Source organism: Cuculus canorus, chromosome 3 (genome assembly GCF_017976375.1).
Source record: "Cuculus canorus isolate bCucCan1 chromosome 3, bCucCan1.pri, whole genome shotgun sequence".
NCBI lineage: Eukaryota > Metazoa > Chordata > Aves > Cuculiformes > Cuculidae > Cuculus > Cuculus canorus.
This window is the reverse complement of record NC_071403.1, coordinates 56020574-56042076: the sequence shown is the minus strand read 5'-3', so window position 1 is coordinate 56042076 and position 21503 is coordinate 56020574. Positions and strand designations below refer to the sequence as shown.

The 21503-nt window shown below is 40.5% G+C and overlaps 1 protein-coding gene across 3 annotated transcripts in view; it reads right to left on the bottom strand.

The window, feature by feature from the left end:
• Positions 1 to 10320: 10320 nt before the first annotated feature.
• The window catches only part of PACRG (parkin coregulated), a 232281-nt gene continuing 221098 nt past the window's right edge, over positions 10321 to 21503 (bottom strand). For all 3 annotated transcript variants that reach the window (XM_054062012.1, XM_054062013.1, XM_054062011.1), the window contains one exon: positions 10321 to 11086. In XM_054062012.1, the coding sequence (XP_053917987.1) occupies positions 10926 to 11086 (161 nt within the window). In that variant the 3' untranslated portion in view covers positions 10321 to 10925. The remainder of the gene's footprint in view (positions 11087 to 21503) is intronic.

The window sequence follows — 21503 nt, the reverse complement described above, 5'->3', positions numbered from 1 at the left end:
CTCCCACCTCTCCCCAAGGGCTGCAGCCCCTGCCCTGTTCTCTTTCCAGATGTCTTTACGCATCAGCCACCCCTGTTTTTTGCGGTCATGTTATTTTCCTTCCTCCTCCTCAAGCACGGCATCAGGGTGGGCAGCCTATGGCAGAGGGTGCTTGGGCTTCAAGTGCTGCAGGTGGGATGTGTTTTTCCAGGCATGTGGTGGGGAGAGCCCAAAAGGCAGCCCTTGGCACCATGGGGAGGCTGGGTACCAGTTGTGGCAGGAAAGACAGTCAGCTGCAAAGCCTGTAGTGCAATACTTCTATACACACTTTTACTGCATTGGATTTATTGCACTTTTATTGGGCATTTACTGAAATAAGTGAAAAGGCATAAAGTTCACAGTAAAAAAAAGAAATGCTTTTCACAGCAAATTTCATTATTCTTATTATTGTGCGATAGCGGCAGTTTTGTATAAATTCCTAAACAAATAGATCATATCACTGATTTTAACCTCAGTCAGTCTTTAAAGCATGCTACTTTTACATCAAATCACAACATGATGTAAGAGACAGACGTTTTCTGTGGAAAGTCACTTAGGTAGAAAAATGCAGGTTAAGAGCTAATGAGTAAAACAGATTAACAGCACACAAACCGGCGACAGTGAAGCCAACTTAAATGACCACTACTGCTATAAAATGAACGCAAATATGGTCCTTCTAAAGTACTGATTGAGGTGAAGAAAAATTATCCAGGAAAATACTCATGCAACCCACTTACATAGCAACAACGTAAGTTTAAGCCAAGGTCAAGGCCAGTTTCTGCTCTCATTTTTCATATGAATAGTCCCTTTGACTTCATAAAGACCAATCTGTAGGCTAAGATGGGTAATACATAGCTGTGGTCACTGCCCTGTGCAGCTACAGCCAGTTCTGTACATGCTGAACTGAAACTAGAGCAGTCACATGGCATTGCTTCCCCATTTCACCCTCATTGAGACCAAGAAGAAAGGAGGAGATCTGGCACCAGAATGGAATTAGCAGTTGTTGGGGCTGGATTGTTAGTTGACTGGGTTTCACCCTCTGCTCTAACACACGTTTTCTGTTTGACTTCAGTTTCCTCAGCTAAAAGCAGAAATAGCAACACTTCCCAGCCATCCAACAGAACTTCAGGTTTCAGCTGGCTGTCCGCACGGAGCCACCAACCTCCAGGAAGAGGGGTCTGTGGTGGTCTGCCATGCCAGCTGTAATGATCCACCAAGGAGTAAAAGGGAAAGTGGTCTTCTGCTGAGTATTAGAAGTAAGTGATCACAGCTCTTCTCCAGTCTTCCTATATTTGCAGCATATACATCATTCCTGTTCTTGCTTGGAGCAAAGCTACTTGAGAGAAGCAGCAGAGATATCTCCCTTGAAAAACTATCACTGTATTTAAGCCCTTGCCTTAGTGCCTCCTTTTCCTCCCAAGTACTCAGCCTGGCGGACGCCAATTGCCAGCTGTATTTCCCAGCTGTAGCCACCATCTGTTGTGGCAGGAAGGAAGCAGATGTGAAGAGATTTTGGCAGCTTGGTGCATGCTGGGCACATTGAGTGTCTGCTTTTGCTGGGGTCTGTTTGGTGGACACTGCAGGTTTGGGCTCAGCAAGTGCTTGACCATTAGGGCCACATACAGCTGTGTGACATGGCTGCTGAACACCCCTGTGGGGCCTGGGAAAGGGTCCTCTCAGTGGCCTCCTTGGACAGTACCACTTTGAAGGCATCTCCCATCCTTGGTTCACAAGCCCAGCCCTACGTTGGTGCCAGAACTCAGCTAATTTCACCTAATCCCCAGCCAAGTCTCCAGACTTTTCTGCACCTCCGTGGCAACATCTGCACTTTGAAGTTTATTTGTGAGTATTTATGAAGGAGAAGTCACTTCCTCAAGCCTTTGGGATGGTAGATGCATGTGTCCACATGGACCAGGCAGTCCGGGATGGCCAGCCCTGCAGTTTCTCAGGAGGGAGAAGGAAAGAAATGTCATGAAATGCCTCAGGCAAAGCAAGTGAAACTATGCTGTATAATTTACGGAAAACATTAAAATTTTCGTGAGAAACCTGATACCGAGAACTGGAAATTAAAAACTACTGTTTGTACAACTGCCTTCTATTGATCAAATTATAGAAAACAGCCATGAGTGACGGCTGTGGGGAAACCAAACACACACTCAACACTCCATCCATCTCCCTTGCCCAAATATAATTATAACAATATGGGACGTGAAAAGATAGCACAACACTACACGCTGGTAATAAAAAACTGGAGATATTTGTGGATATGAATGGAAACAGTTGAGCAGAGGCAACGCAATCGTCTTCTTGGGAGCTGAAAAATGCTCAAGGAATAAAAGCTTTTAAAAACCCACTGAAAACAGAGGGATTCTATTTTTCTTTTTTTAAGGAGTAAAAAACACCCATTATATTATGTATGAAGGAACACTGCAGCATTTACAACTGTCCAGTTTTCCTATTGCACATGGCACCCAAATCGTCTTTAACTAAAAGCTGCTATAACACAGACCACAAAAAACAATCCTGTACTATGTCACTAACAAAACTATTGTTAGAAAGATGTTTTATTCAGTTTATTTAAGCCCTGTTATTGTCATTACTGGCTTTAAGTAACAGGATCCATCCCTTAAAGAAGGCCAGAGCACGGTTACACTGTATATCTATAGGATTTAGAAGCAAATGGTCAGAATTTAGTAGTTTGGATTTCTTTTCCTGTGATGAGGATTTATTTTTCTCCTTCTACTGATAAGGGAGAAACCTTATTAATGAGGCCTTGGTGGTGGTTACACTGCTGCCGCTGCACTGTAAGAGATGTACACATATTTTCCCAAGGAGGGTTTAACTGCTTTGTAGATCCATAAAGATATTTCACAGAGAAAGCTTTATTCAATTGGAGCTCTTAAACCTCCTTTGTGAAATGTTGTGGTATTTTGTGAGATATGTGGCCTTTGCTATGCACGTGATGCTGGTACGTTTCTAGGCATGCAAGTTCAAGAGCTTTATTTTCCAGATACTTTTTCAATCAGTTAAGCTTGTTGGTAAGACTGCACTTCAGAAAGGAAGGAAAATAACTAAGTCTCACTGCCTCCTGCAGAAGTAGCTGGAATTGCTGCCATTGTCTCTGCAGAGCAGCTCAGATGCAGATTTTAGTGGCTTGCAAGTTCACAGCCATGGAATGTTTCTGGTGGGTTTTTCCTCCTATGTTGGAAACATTCTTGAGATGCGGGGGATTCCTATCAAAACTATCATCATCCTTGTGGCACGAGTTATTTCGCTGCTTTTGAATACAGACAGTTGCTGAGCCACAGAAAACATTGCTGTGCATCTACAGAATTCTTCATGTAGGTTTTTTCTTAATGTTGCATTTTACGTGCTTGTACACCCAGTCCCTATGGGGGAGTGAACAAAAGGCCTTTTAAAGGCAATCTTTCAGAATGCTCCAATTGTATCCTTAATTGAATCGAAGTACATGTGGGCTCAGTTCTATGCAGACATAGCTTTAGCTGTAGGTTGATTTTAAGCAACATTTTGTACCAAAGCAATGCATAAAATCAAGCATAAGAAAAAAAGGTTTCATTAGTCACATTACTCCAGTAAGTAATAATGCATAGCAAGGAACAGTCAGATGCAAGAAGTTTAGAGCAGATGTTCCCTTTACTTTAATTCTTGAGGCAGTGCACTAGCAATTTCTTCCTTTGTAACAGACATAAATGATTCAGTTTTAATAAAAAAGTTTCAGGCATGAAGTTCTTCCAGTAAATATATGAGAAATAAAACACACAGTGTGAAATGTGGGGCTGAACAAGGGCTTTCAAGTATTCTCTCTCCCAGCACCGAGAGCATTTTGAAAGAGATCTGTGTTTTATCCTTGGACTTAACAGTATCAGACTGAAAGCACTGTTTCGGTTAGGTGAAATTAGGTTTTTTTGCTTATGGATAATTTAGTCTCTTCCCAAGGAGGTGGGGAATTGCAGACCACCTGCCTTGGGGTGCCTCACCCAGCATGTGCCTTGGAACAGGCTTGCTCCAGCCACAGGACAGCACCACCAACAGCTGCTGCCTTGGCCCCTGTGGGGAAAAGAGGAAAGTTTGGCAGGTTGTGCTGCTGGCCAGGAGGAGCCAGGCCAGGAGAAGCCAGGCTTAGCTTCATAATGCCTGGTAATTCCCAAACTATGATGGTCACTATTTTCAACGCACCAAGACAGAATGCTGCTGTGGGCAAGTGGGGGCAGAGACAGGAGCACCTGTAGGAGACGACTGCAGGAAATGCACTTCCTTCCCACCACTGGCAGCAGCATGGCAAGTTCCAACCACACTGTGAAAGTCACATAGGAAGCGAATGGGGAAAAGTCTCAGACTGCCCCATTTAGCAGCACTGGGGCACCTGTCCAGCCCTTCACACAAGCAGAGCCTAGAAAAGGCTCCACCACAGAAAACAGCTGGGAAGTAATGGGATGTGTGGTAGAGAGGGACAAGGGCCCAGAGAAGCTGGGATTTGGGATGCACAGCTGCAGGGGCCCAAATAGCTGGACGAATGCAGCCTCTCAGCACTCACAAGTCAAGAGATTTTCACCATTTGCTCTCATTCCCATTCTCCACCAGCAGCGAAGTTGATACTTTACTCCCAATACACAGCAGCATTATGCAGGAAGGGATGAGGACTTATTCCAGAAATGTTTTGCCTCAGCTACTACCCAGGGAGCAGCTCTGGGTGTGAGACGCAAGTTCCCAAAAACTCACATTTTCCAAAACATAAACTGCGTAGGAAAAGCCTTTGCCGGAATAGCTGGTCCCTCTTGGTCTTTTCTCTTCAGCCTCCCCTCTACCCACCTGGCTCTCTTAGCATTTCTTCCAGCTCAGTACAGCACCACAGGGATCCAGAAGAAGCAGGAAGCGAGAACACACAAAAATGAAGTAATGGGACTAATGCATGAGATGGAGATGGCAAGATGCAGGAATATTATTCCCTGCTTCTACGGCTGCAGTTAGGTACACGAAACTGCTTCTTGGCAATTGCCCTCAGGGAAAGGTTTGGAAATTGCACCCAGAAAACAGAAATTGAAATCTGATACACAGTTGGACGGGCCACACATGTAAAGCCAGGCCCCTCCTGATTAACCAAATAGTGTGCAAAATTTAGTAACTGGTTTATGTCAGACATTAATTTTGCCTGACCTATATCCAGTGCGCTTCAGCATCCCCCACTGTCAGACACTTCATAGACAGGATGTGTTTGCGATGTGGAGACGTCCTCAAGCTTCCTGATGTTCTTCTGAGGAGTTCATCCACAAGTTTTCTTTGATCATATTGCCCCTATCAGAGAGCAATGTGAGTCCATACAAAGACAGTATGACTCCATGGAAGGCACAGAGGTACAGTGGTTGTGGATGCTAGTGACTGCAACGCTTAGATCTGCACACGAGTATGCTGTATGCCACTGAAAGCACCCATACATTTACCTGCAATCATATTAAATAGGGTGGTGTCAATTAATCCTTACTTCATTGTGGATCATATGGCCACAGAGGTGGAAGCAGTGCAGAGATGTTCCCACTGCACCAGGGCGGAGCAGGCTGTGGCAACATGTTGGCTTGCAGCTGCTCCCCTCCTGCCCTCCGGCAGCCTCAACCTCTGATTCTTATTTTCTTAAAAAACATCATGCTGATGCAGATGAACACAGGAAGTTTGGATTGCCTCAATCATTTAATGAACTAGGCTACATTGCACTCATTTCTTGAAACAGGCATACAAGACCCTACACTATAATACTTCGTTTAGATGTCCCCTTTCTTTCCGTTACCTCCATGCATGTAACCCATCCTCACCAATGCAGAGCAAGCAGTCTAGGATTTAATTTCTTCAGCATTTGTAAAGCATTAGGATTAGTTCCCATTTTATCCCCTCTCACCCCATGCCCTCAGCAGCCAGGGTCAGCAGACCACAGCAGATGCAGAGTTGCAGAGGGCTCCCGTACACGCAAGCACCCACAGGGTCAGCGGCAGCAGAGAGGGTGCACGACAGGAGCTTCTGTTGCTAACTGGGAAGTTCAGTGAGGGGAGAGGTGTTATCAGTAGCGCTGGGTGTGCTCACCCCAAGTGGTGCTGAACCATCCTGCTGCACCCACAGCCCCCAGCGTACAGAGAGCAGCAATTTATGAACCAGAGGTTTTGTGAGGGCTGCAGTTTGTGAGCTGCCTCATTCCTGAGTGCTGGTAAAAACATCAAATATTTGACAATTTGTGGAATAAACACCCAAACTGGCATCACAAAAGGGACACTCGTCACTCAGCTGACTCTCAGCTTTGCAAGAGGAACTTTCACCCCTCCAAGGCTGCAGATTCTCCCCTGCAGCTCAGGCAGACTTCCTCTCACCCCACCAGGAACCATGCCAGAGGGGACCCAGCACCCCAGGGGTCCTGGGATACCTATTCCTTACTTTGGACATACTGTCATAAGGAGGGGAAAGCTCTCAGCGAGGAGCCTCACAGGCATACCCAGGCTGTATTTGCTAGGCAAGAACAATCGCAACTGAGATATGCCCCACCACACATGGTCCCCTTCCCTCCCCTTGTGCGCCGGAAGGATTATGGGGCCAGTGAAGGGTACTTCTTGTCCTGCCAGGGCATGAACCTTCTTCTCTCAGTCTCCAGAAGGCACAAAGCAGGTCCAAGCAGTCGCAAGCAGACAGGCTTTGTACAGAGTTCCTGCAAACATCACCACTTTTATTTAAAGCAGAAAACACAGGATGTTACAGATGAGTGGAAAAATGTGAACCGCCCCACTGCCTGCAGAGCCCCTCAGACTGTAGAATGCTTTTCTGGAAGTCAGAGGGTCTCCAGACAGGATTAAGAAAGCACATAGTGTCTGCTTTAGCTCTTTATTTTCGCCCTGCTTGGCTGCAGCTACACCTCCCTGCACCGTCCCCTCCCCCGCCGAACACCACCTCCCCCAGCCAGGGTCCCGCACCTTCCCTCCCACTTGCAGCTTCCCATAGCCTTTTTGTATTTGACTCCTGGGAGGCCTTTTTCAAATTCTTTTTGTCAGCCCCATCTCTTTGAAACTCTGGAAAGCTACCAGCCAGAAGCCTGGCTCCGGCTCCCCACTGCCAGTGCTGGCAGCAGCTTGCCTGGTCCTTTGCCAGGCTCTGCCTCTCCACAGGGGCCCACAGGCAGCCCTGGCCCGAGCTGGGCAGGAACCACAGCTACCTCTGCCCCAGCTCAGCTTCACACAGACAAGTTGTACCATTCAGTGGCTCAACAGCTTGCACAGCAACCCACAAGCGTTCACAACATGCCTGTGTTCCCAAAACTATGACACCTGTTACAGAATTTCCTTATGCAGCTCTGGGGAGGAATCATTAAAAGGATCTCATTTTATTCCTATTTTGATGATTATGCAAGACAAAGGAGGCCACAGGTAGATTTTTTTTTTCCCTAATGTTAGCATATGCTTTTATTCTTCAGGCTAAGTAACCACCAGCCAACCTACCCAATGTTTTTCAAGATAAAGAGGAGACATCTTAAATATTTAGTTTCAGAAAACCGGCACTTATGACTTAATTTAACCATGCACGAGGTGTCTTTACTGATGCTACTCACCTTGCAGTGTCTAGGAAGCTAGAAAGCAGCAGCAGATCTCAGAACATTTTGTAGAGGTAAGTTATATTTAATGGTGATATGCTTAATTTATATCTCTTGAAACACCTGGCCCAGAGTGCCTTTTAATTGATTACAATTAGAAACTGTTGATTGGCTTGCCCCTAGTGTCAGTGACCACAATTATATGATCTGGCAAAAATAGGCAGTTACTATTTTTTTAACTACAATTCCATTTTCTGAGCATGGTAAGATAGCTAAGCAGTGTATTGAATGACATCGTATTACTCATATGCTTAAGCACCTGGGTCCTTGATCTTGTGCTTTATAAAATGCTCTGAGCTGTGCTGTAATTGCCTATAAATATGCCGCTGATCATGCTTAAAGGGATACTGTCAGGGTTGGCAGGCCTACAGTTTGACTTAGTAAAATTATATCTTAAAATAGTTTTATTCTCAGTCTTCCTAAATTACCAACCTGTGGTTTTTATTGTGCTTATTTTTATCAGTCTAGCTCCTAGGACTGATAGGGTTATGGGCAAACGTTCACTTTTAAAGCAGTGGCCCATTCATAGAAAGAGCACGATAGAAGCTAATGTTCCCATACTGAACAGACAAGTAAAAGCACTTTGCTGTAAAACCTACTTTTCCTCATGTGAATGGGCATGACCTCTACTGCCCTTATCGTTTGCAAACAGGTCACCCCTTGCTGAAGCAAGGTCTTGCAAAAGAAATCTCCATTAAAGAGTACAAGGCTGAGAGGATCGGGTCTGGGCAAGTCTGCAGATGAACCAAGTGTCTTTTTCTCGGTCAGTAGTCTTGTCCTAGTTGAGTCAAAGGGAAGAGGATGCAAAAAGAGTGAGGGAATAGTGCTCGTGAGAACCTGCAACTTCATCTCGTCCTCAGCAGCACCCTCGGAATGAAGAGGGGTAATGGGACGGGGAAATCCAAGGGACAAGAGCCCTTCCTCATATTGTCCCTTCTGTGAGCGGCTCTGTGGCTGGAGCCCAGCGGCGGGGGAACTGAAGCCAGCTATTGAGGACTGTTTTGACTTCAGGCAAAGAGTGGTACAGGGCTTTCTTTTAAGGACAGAATACAAATAGCTAAGGAGTGAAAGGTGGCCTGGGATTTTTCCTTTTATGAAGGGCTTGATTTGTTTCTGAGCTGAGTAACTCGGCTCCCTTTGAGCGGCAGTCCTCCAGCACACTCTGTACTCATGGGAAACCTGCAATGCCACAGTAACAAAACCCATAGGTGCCAGTAAATGAAAAAGTATGGCTTAGTGGTGCCAGGGACAATGCAGGATGGGGAGTTGCTGTGGGAAGCGGGGAAAAACTGTAAGCAAAGGCTGTGCTGATAGTGCCAGGGTGGCTGTGTAGAAAGGCATTTTTGGAAGAGAAGATGTGCCCTTAGCCCCACTGCGGTATCCTAGTAGACTCTGTGCTGCAAGGTTTGAAAACAAAGCTCTTGAGTTGCCCAAGACATGGGCCTACAGCCACGCTTCACCTTCCCTTCTCACCAGGAGGTGAAAGATTTACAGATACCTTAGATGTGAGGCAGCATATTGGAAGTGCTTACCCATCACAGGTGTGTGTAAGTCACACATTGGACACTGCCTAAACTCTAGGGACTTGAGGGAAGCCCTGACAATGTGTAAAAGAAAACTCAGAAAGAACCAAAAACCGAATATAAAAGAAAAGTCCCCAGAGCCTGAGAAGAAAGCACACCTGCAGCAGTCATGCCTAACCCCGGGGACTGGTGAGTGCTCGTGGCTGGTGGCATCACTTGATGCTGCAGTTCCTCAAAGAGGCCAGAAAAGTTAAAATCTTCCTCTTAACTTTTTTTTTCAGTTACAGAAAAGAGAAGAAAGTAATAGAAAAAAAAAAAAATCATCGGGCTGAAGATCCCACAGAACAGCAAAAGGCAAGTCTACTGTCAGTCTAACAGATCCAGTTCAAGTTCTCAGCAGGTGGGAACGTGCTCCCAATGCTTCCAGTAGGCACCCAAGAGAAAAGGGCAGTGTAGAGACCGTCTCTCTCACAGGCAAGCCTTGTAGGGTATGAATATGGATGTGGATGAGCACTTGGAAAAAGTCTCATGTCTAACACCAAAGAGTGCATTTTGAGCTCTAACAGTTACAGAAAAACACTCAAAAGGGCAACTTGCATGTATTTTAAGAGCCTCCAGAAACCAGAATAAAAGCAAAAATGAGCCCAAAGTCTGTGCCTTTAAAAATCTCATGCTTTCTAGACAAGGCTCATCTCTCCAGACTTGTTTTGAGCTAAATCGATACTTTTAAATGGTTGTCCTTGAGAATTGTAAAACTCTTATTTTTTTGGTTTTTATTCCACAGAAATGCTTAAAAAGCAATAAAGGCAATCTCAATAACCTTGCTTAAATCCACGATTATATCATATTGTGGGAATGCAGGGAGAAACTAAATCAGTAGGAAATTGTAAGGGATTCCTGTAACAACTGTTACATTGTTTGGACACATAGATACCGTAATAATAACAACAGAAAAGAAATACTCGGAGCCCTTTAAAAATATATGTGTATATTCTGTGTTTATTTAGGTTAACAGTGTTGTTTGGGACTGATATATTATGCATGCTATAATTTCCGTCTGATTTATTAAAGTTTTCTCTGGGTTTCCTTTCTTCAAATCCATAGTTGTGCCTGATGTTCACCAAGAGGAACCCAAGTATGATGAAAAGGTAAACACCTGGAAGCCAAGATCAGGAGTGTGTAAGAAATGTGAATTAATTTAAAGACAGTGTTTTATAACGGACCATACAAATTTTCCTGCTCTAATTGGTATATACATTCAACAGTTTTATTGTATGTCAGTGCACGTTATTCAGCACAGCTGCTAGAGAGGCATTGCTGAACTGGTGTTTCTCTTCCATGACAAACACCTATTAAGCAGTCAGCATAAACTCTTCTTGTTACAGCCTCTGACATCACCCTCGGGGCAAGCGGACACAGAACAGCAACTGCTGAATTGCGTATGAAAATTATAGTTTTATTGTCTATACAAGTGAAGGTTTAACTCTGATTCCTGCTCAAGTCAGCTATGTTATAAAGAAGCAATTCTTTCAGGGAACAAACAAGCACAGTACACCATTGTAATCAAAGGAACAGGCACTATTTATATATTGGAAAGCCTTGTTCACAATAGTGCTAACACTCTAATGCCCCAGAAGCCACTATTTTAGCAGCTGTAGAGAAAAAAAGCATGACTAACAAGATGCCATACAGAGTCAGATACAGTTTTTTTAGCACACAAGTGGAATCATCGCATTTGATACAACTCAGTATGTTATGCACGACTGGTAAGTAGGGATCATGAGTTTAATCCTTCTACAAGCAGTTTCTCCACCGTAGCGCTCAAAGGCTTCCAATGTCTCTTGAATCAGATCTCCAATATTTTCACGCTTCTGCTGGCTGTAGTCTATCCCATCGCCTGAATTAACTGGTTAATAAAACAAAAAAATCACAAGAATTATATTAAATTTACTGTTACGCTTTCAAACAATGGCACAGGAAATTACAGCTGCTGGTTAGTCACTGTGCCTCTATTAGGAACTTTCTCTGTGACACAAAATAGAGTTGAATTTGAAAACAGGATGGTTTTGGTATCTCTGTAAGGCTGTGCTCAGGCTCTGACTTTGTATGCCTTCAAAATTTGTTTCTGTATGCATTATTTCAGTATCTAAGTGAAAATCCTAATAAAAATAAAGTATTCTTTTATAACAGAAAGATGGACTCTCTCTTACAGTTACTCTCTTAAGAACTTTAATACTTTATTTCTTATTTATCTACTTTATTTCTTTATTGCTTATTTAGGACAAAATTTACTGCCAGATGCATAAATGCTTATCTACAAAATGTGACTTAACCTAACCCTTTATGGTTTGAAATCTTAAATAGGTATTGTTTTGGGATTGTTCCATGTTAGGTATAACATTCACATTCTTGTGTTGTTTCTCACAGAGGGGATGTCATGTGTCCTAAAAGAGAAAAACATCTAAAATTAAGTCAATGTCAAAAGGACAAATTATTGCAGCTTCTAGATGCAGTAACATTTACTGCTGCTTTCTGTAACATGGGCTATCAAGGGTGACACACGTTCATACACACAGAGGACAAAGCTTAAAAAAAATCAGTGTGAACAACTGTGACAAGAAATAAGTACAAGAACAAGAAATTACTTCACCTGCAACGATGCTGAGAGATTTAGAGGAGGAAAATATATTTTCTTTTGTTTTGAAACAATATTCTGAAAACTATCTTAATATGAATATATTCCAAGACATATATAAAACATAATTTGGTAAGAGCACAACATAGATCAGGTGCAGTGTAGTGGCCAGGTGGAGCAACTCTCACACTACTATATGGTAGTCCACGCACAGTCTGTCAGTGGACTCACTCCACGCAGTGATGGCAATGTGCCTATGTCAAACATTTAACATCTCAACTAATGCTACTTGCTTGCTAACATTCTCAACCAGTCAGCAAAGGACACATTTTTCAAGGATAACACAACTAGTTTCTCAGGTAGTGGCTGCCTTTCACATTAGAAACGTGGCACATACAAAGGCAGGGGTAGAGTTTGCTTCCACTGCTGCCTCCACATCCCCAGGCCAGGAGAGTGTGGATGTACAACTGCACTCATGCTCACATCCTTTCCTAGATGTAAGCTCAAGGATGTGGATTTAAAGTTTGTGACTTTGTTACCTGTAAAAACTGAAAAAACATGTTCATGAAGAAAAAGCTGATGAAGATGGGTAAAAATCATTATTTTGCTAATCTTTCCAGTAAAATATCTAATTGCACTCTAAGTTAATTATGTGTAATCAAACTTCTTACACATTTGTATCCCTTTGCTTTTTGTAAGATGTTTATACAAACACAGATGTGACATACGAGGACCAGGTTTCTGAGTGGAAAGCCAGTATTTTTTTTTTATTGGTTACTCTTAAGCACACAAATAGCCTACTATGTATTAACTATTTATTTCACTGATATGAGAAGCTGAGGTGGTGACATCAAAAGTTACTACAATGAATTTATTGTAACGTTAGAAATAGCAGATTATGAAAGTGTATAGAAAACACCAAGAGCTATTAAGTAAAAGGATTGGCCAAAAAACAAATGCAAAAAGAAAAGCACACCACAATTGAGTGCAATTTGGACTAAATGTAGTTTACCCTTGCAGAAAACAACTGAGATCAACTGTGCCTCTGTGCCTCATCACCTGTGTTGCATGAGAACTGCCAGCACTCCCTTGAACACCTGGAGGTGTTTCTGATTTCACCAGTTTTAGCAAGGAGGACCCTGAACCTTGACCTAAGTCTTGGCAAATATGTAAAGGAATTACTGACTTTCCTACCACTTGTCAATTATCTGTAATTTTAAGCCTACACACATGCTCTGCTAATGAGCTTACACAGCTTTCATCATTCTTTCAAAGAAATACTACAAAAAAACACCCCCAGCTTTCTGGAAGTAATGGTGATACACTTGTAAGCAAGTTTGGAGAAGGCCAAAAACATGTGATGGTAATGCTGGTAGCAGAGGTTTTCTCCAGAACCACATGTTAAACATGCTCTCTACTGTAGAGCATAGTCTTTACAATAACTGATGCCTTAAATGCTTGATTAAAAGATGCCTAAAATAATGAGAAAATTATAAATGGAATAGTCTGGAAGGGAAGACTGAATGTGTGACATGTAGACCATCATTACATTTTTTTTTTTCTGCAAACCATCTGAGCTATATACAGGTTTGTATCCTCAAGACAGCCATAATTCACATTAGTGTCACGACAAGCTACAGCCAACAATACCGGAAAGATTATGGCAGCATCGAGGTCAGCTGGTAAGTACTAAAATAGCTATCCTATGCAGTTATTGGAGTTAACAAATCTATCAGGCAAAAAAGATAATCGTTAACAGAACAGGACAACATCCACTAAACGGATGAGTCAGAATGATCTGCCCAATGCACCTGAGGGCAAATATCTAATCATGATAATAATAATGATGATTAGTTGGAAAAAGATAGCTACTGAAGTATAGCGGTCTCAGCATACCCTTCTCTGATTTGACTCTATTTCCAAGTTAGTTTGCATAAGAAGCCAATTCTGTCAGCCACAAAAATATTGCATATGTAAAATGAGAACATGCATCTGATTCAAGTTCTTGAGGTGTTCAAGACCCTTCATCTGGGTTGGGGCAACCCCCAGTATCAATACAGGCTGCAGGGTGAAGGGATTGATAGCAGCACTGCAGAAAAGGACTTGGGGGCGCTGGTGGATGAAACGATGGACAACGAGCCAACAATGAATACTTGCAGCCCAGAAGGCCAACCATATCCTGGCTGCATCAAAAGAAGCGTGGCCAGCACATTGAGGGGGGTGATTCTGCTCCTCTGCTCTGCTCTTGTGAGACTCCACATGGAGAATTGTGTCCAGCTCTGGAGCCATCAGCACAGGACAGATGTGAACCTGTTGGAGCGGGTCCAGAAGAGGGCCATAAAAGTGATCAGAGGAATGGAACACCTCTCCTGTGAAGAAAGGCTGAGAGAATTGAGGTTGTCCAGCCTAGAGAAGAGAAGGCTTTTGGGAGCCTTTTTTTGTCCTTTCAGTACTTAAAGTGGGCTTGTAAGAAAGACAGAGAGATACTTTTTAGCAAGGCCTATTTCAATTAAACAAGGAGTAATGGTTTTAAACTAAAACTAAATATAAGGAAGACATTTTTTTTGCAACAAGGGTTGTGAAACACTGGAACTGGTTGGTTACCCAGAGTGGTGGTAGAAGTCCCATCTCTGAACACATTCAAGGCTTGAGCAGCCTGATGTAGTTGAAGATGTCCCTGCTCACTGCAGGAGGGTTGGGCTATATGATGTTTAAATGTCCCTTCTAACCCTGACCTTTCTATGATTCTATGAAGTTGTTCTTTGTGAGGAAGCATAATTCAACCTGAAAATGCTAGGAAAGCACATTTGTTGTATCTTTGTCTCACAGTGAAATATCTGGCAAACTCAGCATGCGTCGAGAACACTTTTCGGAGAAAATGTTGTTTCTGTATTTAGAAGAAATGCATTGAAGGAATCCAGAGGATTACAGTCAGGAAAAGATCTTGTTTTTCCTTCCTGGATCAGAAAGTTAGTTCCCAGTCTCCTAAAAAATGCACCAAGGGCTTTATGGTCCTCAAAGTGAAGTGAAATGCCTTGCACCTGTCAAGACCTGTGCTAGGTGATGAAATCATCCAGCACACCAAGCCCAGGAGTGGCACTCCCTGCCCTGATGCTGTAGCTGAGGAAACTCTGCTCAGACCCTCAGGGACTGAACTCAGCATTTGGCAGCAAACACAGGAGAATCTGAATTTTGTTTTAAAACACACTTTGTATTTGAGTCTAGACATACTTTTATTCATGATTCAGGGTATTAAAGACATCCTAGTGTTATTTGTATTCTTATTTCATTCTAAAATTTCATTAAGGTTATGCTACAAATATAAAATTGTATTGAATTAAAGAAGGACAAGCAAGTTTCTCTCAGTGCATTAAGAACTTGATAGGGCAGTTTTGAAGTCCTAGAGTGGACAAGAAAGGCAAACCAACTCTTAAAGCTCAGTCAGATCTATTCTTATCTCTAGACATTTGTTAGCATCTGAAAGTGTCTGAGACGTTCTTACAGTTTATTAGATTTCACTTCAAGGCAGGACAGGTCTTGAACTGAAGGGATTTTAATCCCACAAATATGTCAAAGCGCTTCTCTCTACGTATCTCACAGATCCAGAGCTCGCTCCTGGTGGCGACTCTTCCCAAGGTTCTACTTCATTTAAATCATAGATTCAAACCAGTTATCATACACCTGTTGTTGTAGCAATGCTGTAAATCTTAGGTTATTAGATTTTTTCCCAGATGTTAAATATCTGAGGAATGCTTAGTGTTGGAGGACAGAATAATACCTAAAAGAGATTTCTGAAGAGACTGTGAAGGAAGCCTCACATCCCAAGCTTAAGCAATGTTTTTAATCAAATTTTAATTCCAAGGCCATTCCTTTATTCTTTACTGATTAACTTTTGAAAGCATATATAAACAAACATATTTCAATTTGTTGTCTTAGAACAAGTGGGTCCTAGCAGACATTTTCCAACTGGTACTAGTTAAAAATTCAGAGTTTTTGTGTAATGGGAGAGTTTTTGTATACGAATCAATACAACTACTTGGAAAGATAGGCATCATTCCTCCTTTTCTGAATCTTGAGAAACTGAGATACTGAAAGGTTAAGTGACTCGCTCCACGACATGAAAGGGATCAGTCAGAAACTGCGCTTTTTGACTTTTTATTGTAGATGATGAAAGTACTATTTATGGCAAAATATAACTATGGTAAAAGTAATTTTTAAGCTGCTCAGTTCATGTCTGTCAAACCAACAGATATTTACAGTAATTAAATTGAATTAATCCAGTAACCTAACATGATCACCACTTAACTAAGATTTTTACTTCAAAAGAACAGTAGTGATGAGATTGTAAAGCATAGATGTATTTCTCGGTATAGAATTGTATTTCTACAGAAAAACCTATCATAGAACAATGCACAGTTAAGCAGTACAAACTAGTATTAAGAAGTTTTGTGAAATTTTTCATGACTTTATGTCTTCTAGGAGTCAGGATCAGTACCAAGAAATAAATGGAAGCTGATTTCAGCTATAGATTGGCATGCATGAGTGTCAGGGTTCACATCACTTAAGTTCACTTCTCAGGTACAGTTTGGAGCCTAATTAATTTTTCAAAGTCCTCTTGTTAGGATTAGTTTAATTGTCATAAAAGATGTTGGCTTCCTGACCGGAGTGGAAAATGAAAGCCCCAGATGAGTCAGTGCGGTGGGAGGGAGGAGGGCTCCTTTGCACCGTTCCTCTCAATGTGACTCAGAACTGCACTTTGAAATTGTCAGCTCCAGGAGGGATGAGGTAGTTCGGTCTCCTTGTTAATTTAATTGAAAGTCTGTGAAAGTCACAGGCTAAGACTCTAAAATCCTTCTGTCTGCTAAGAAACAGGGGGACATTGCTGGTTCATTTCATTCAGGTGAAGGAAGAGCCACCAGGAGGTTATGACTTCTGGTTGTTACTAACCCAGACAGAAAACCCCATGTTCCATTCCTGCAGGCTCAAAGCAATATCAACACCAGTTCTACATGTTTATTAGGACATGTCTAGATTGTGTGCACACTGAAGAGCAAACTAGCCTCAAGCAGGCTGGTCCCAAAGCTTGGATGTTGGAACGAAGAGCTCAAAGAGTAATCTGTATTGGTAGGAACCTCTGGAGTCATCTGGTCCAAATGCCCTGCTCAAAGTCACTCCAGTTACAAAGTTAGGTCAGGTTGCTCAGGGTGAAATATTTGCATTTGCTCAGTGCAGTGTAATCCCAGAACGAGAAGTGGTGCAGAGATCCCCTTGAGCTGGCAGAGCTTTTCACCAGCCATTTCAAATGTGATAAAGGGAAGAGCTACTCCTTAAACATCAAGATGTATTGGCCAAAGGAGGATTTGCTGAAGCAACAACCTTCATAGGGAGAATTATTATCTTTTTTGATAAAAGATAAACCTAAACTTTTGTCGTAGTAACAGATTCTGACCTGTCTATATGCCATTTATTTTGGGAGCTTAATCATATACCAAAGAAAGAGGCACAGATTTGGCTGAAAAATTAATAAAATATCATTAACACTCTGACTTGAAACTATGAAACCATATTTTTTTTTTTAAACAGAGGATATATCTTTTCAAAACACTTTAAAACATTAAAGCTGATATATAAGGAGACCAAATCTTTGAATATGCACTGACCCATTTTTTGACACTATCAACATTTAGTGTTCCTTTTCTCTTGCTTTATTTGGTTCTTCCTTCTATTTTTTGTCACTAGTGCTGAGTTTTTATCACTTTACAGTGCTACAATACTGCAGAGATTGCAGAAGAATGTTTCAATCCAAGAAGAAAGCACGTATGCTTGGGACTTTAAAAGAATACTAATTCAGAGTCATTTCTGCTCATCGTAGGTCTTAGGAAAAAACCAATTTTATACTTTGATACGAATCAGCTGAGTATTATCTATCTAAATAAGAAGCTTCCAAGATTTTCTTAGTTCTCATTGAAGGCATTTTTTTTTAGCATAAAATTTGGATTCTTTCTATGGTGATCTGCCATATGCAGCTAGCTTTTAATTATTTCATAAATTAGCATTTATTTTAAAATGTAAGTGCTGTTACTATAAATACTATTCAGAAAGTCAACAATTCAGTAAGTGGAGGAAGTGCTCTGATTGGAAAGGAAACATTTGACTGACTTACGATGTTTTACGTAAGCCTGCTAGAGATAGCTGTAACTACTTGTAAATTGCTGCAGTATAAAAAAAAAAACCCAAAACCTACAAACAAAAAAAACCAACTGAAAGTAACCCAGAACAGCAGGTGTTATCACGGTTTTCCATTTCAAGGAAATGTTAACATCAGATGTAATCTTTTCTAAGCACTTTTTTTTTCTTTTAAAAAGAAGTACAAAAATGAAACTTGTAACAAATCTTATTAGCAAACATATTTGACTTACGAAGTAAAAAAAAAGAGAATATTATTGTGATGGGCTTTTTTTTGCTCTACAGGTACTTAAACTTCTCCAGTGGATTTAGACTTTGAAGTTTGCCTATGTTAGTGCTACTGATCAATATCAAACAAAGTAGTATTAAATAATCTTAGATAAACAGCATGTTCAACAGGGGAACAGAAACTGGAGGCTGAGTTCTGTTTGACCTTGGTACACTGTTTGCTGTTGCAAAATAATACATTGAGTCTCAAATCATGCTTAAAGTGCGACAAGAATTGCAGCACTTATGTAAATCTAATGTTTTTCCAGTTGCTTTGGAGGTATGTAAGCTAGTAAAAAATAAATACTCTTTTTTAGCTAGGAATCATGTTTGTGTGTGCAAAATTTGCGTAGCTTTGCTGGACTGATGTGAAATACATTTGTTCATCACATTAATTTCTCATCCAAATATGGCATAATTAATGCAAAAAGAATTAAAACTATGAAAAAAACAAATCTTTGTATGTGCGTGGAATACACATCATTTATTTTTTAATGTAATTCAAAGTGACAAAGCTGAAAGTCCCAAAATGCTTTAAAGTTTGCTGATTTCAGTATGAAACGTAATCCCACAATGGCCAATTTTTAACATTCAACTTATTCATACTTAGACTCAAGATGCTTGACAATCTATCTTCCTCCTCCCATTGGAAGATTTTTATTAATGTAACCAAAATGCTTTTGAGGGAAAGCCCTAGGCTTTTCTTTACAAGCAAAAACTTGGTAATTAATTACTTTGTCTTAATAACTGTTGACATGTTTGTACATCTGTCATGTACTAATGGAATTTGTTGTGTCAAAATTCACAGTTAAAATTCATTACAGCTTCAGGACCCTCTTTTGTATAGCTTGCCCATCAAAAATTTCATTGACAACTAAATGACTGCAACGACTGTTTGCATAACTTTAAGACAGAAGGGTGAGTCCTTTATTGTCATTATAATGCAACAATACAAAAAATAGGTAAATATACTAAATATTTCCCATCAAAACTATATCAGATTTCTAATTTTTTGGACCCTGATTAAGCAAAAGACTCTGAAGTCAACTGAGGATGTTCTAGCATTGATTTGAGAATGGGCAAGGACATGAAAGCCATGAATGACTGTGTGGATTTGCCAAGATTTCTTTCATTGCTGTGGGACAAGGATAGAATTTATGCAGTACAAAAGACAGCTAGCACTGAAACTGGAGTGTACTATTTTGTACTCAAGCCAGGAATACCCTACTCAACCAGATATTCATACTGTAAGGGTCAGAATATCTCCTTCTAGTGTCTTTTTAATTTTTTTTTAAATTTATGTCCTTAAAAGTAAATGGAGTAAATTGATTACTGTTTCTTTCTGAGTATTTCCAGTCCGATCAATACTTATGATAGATTAAAAAACCAATTAAAAATTACCTTCCTTTGATATGAATTTGCATTCTTTTTATTAAGAATAAGAACAAGAAAGACATCAAAATAAGCACTTATGAATGAACAGTTAACAACTATTCATTTTACATTAAGAAAAGCATGCATTTGAATTTATAACAGCTTTTCAAGCAGATAGAAAAACCCCCAATTTTTATACAACTAAAATATATTAGAATGTGTAGTCTTTACTTACTAGTGTGTGAAACATTTAAAAAAGGAAAGACAGTTGTGTTCCATAGCTGTGTTGTTTCTGCAGATTCACAGATTCGAAATGTGAAAGCTGAAGCCTTTTGAAAGCAATATAGGGGCTGCACATACACCACACGCAGGATGATTTTTTTTTTAAGAAAACCTTTAGGAATGTCTCACAAATCTGTCTTGTTTATCTTTTTCAATATTTTCCTTCCATTAAGTGTAAAGAAAGATAAGTACATAAGCACTATTTCTTGAGTGACTCCTACTGGAAAACTTTCACCCTTCTTGTCTAAATTACCCCTGTGCCTTTTGTTGCTTGACCTATTATTCAAAAGGTTCCCAAGTATGAAGAAAGCAAGAGGTCCAGCAGCATCCAGCTAAACATGCTGAATGCCTGAGATGATCTCATATTAAAATCAGTTTAATTAAGGAAAGCTGTAATGCTTTGGGAAATAAAGTTATGTGGAAAAAAACCCAATATCTCTTCTTGTATGTCAGTTCAGTCTTCTGAAGTGATGCTTGAAGAGACTATGTTGATATGCAAAGAAGGCACTCCTGTATTCTGTGGCACGTGGTTTAGTGAGACTGCTACCACTAGCATGAGACTACAGCTGAACAGAAAGAAAGTACAGCATATGGTCATCCCAAATTCTTCATCTTTTGCATCTTTTTTGTGTAATTTTAAATTATTAAATAGTAAGCTGAAGGAAGAGCAATTTTAGGAACGGAGATGTGAGAGCTCTCCAGTAAAACTTACTGAGTTCGTCAAATCTTGTTCTGACCTAAGCTATTTTTTAAAATGTTATTTTAAATATTGGCATTTAAATATCTTCCTATAGCACCTTTTACTGATATTAAATGAACTGAATAACCACATAGTGCTCTGAAAATGTGTTTCTCCAGCGATAAATCAGTAAAAGGGAAGCTGCTTGGTGGCATGTTGTGAAACTGGATAACCCATCTCAATGGCTACTAAAAGTCAACCATATCAGATATGACTGCTTATTTGTCTAGCTTGCCATCAAGACTGCAGGGACTCAAATAGTGAAGCATGCTGATGCTGTGAGCGCCTTAATTTTCTGCTGTTTTCATTCGTCTGAGAAGAAACACTTTGCTGGATTTAAAAAAAAGTAGAACGAAAATGAACTGCAATGGCAGATAACAGTAACAAATGCTGTTGATAACATCAGTGGGTATGTACAAAGGCAGAAGATATTTACACATGTTTTTGCAATAACCTGACCCGGTACTAAGACCAGCTACTGATATTTAGCAGACTGACTCTCTTGCAATAGAAAGCAAGCCCTTTTGGTTTGCAGCTTTTGTAAGATTACTTCCTTTACTATCCAATATAAAGTCATGCCACTATAGGTACTACAGACTCTAGATTGTGATTTTTAAAATGTGCTCCTTACTTTTTCACAAAGGGATTGCAATGTTAAGTTATTAAAACACAAGGATTTTAGTGATGGCTAAATACAATTTTTTGTAACAAAGAAGTAATTGCACACAGATGTGTGAAAAACAGTGTGATGGGAAATGTTTTTTTAAATAAAACTATTATTCATATATATTACAAAATTTTAAGAGAAAATTATTTTAATACATAAAAATATTTATTTCT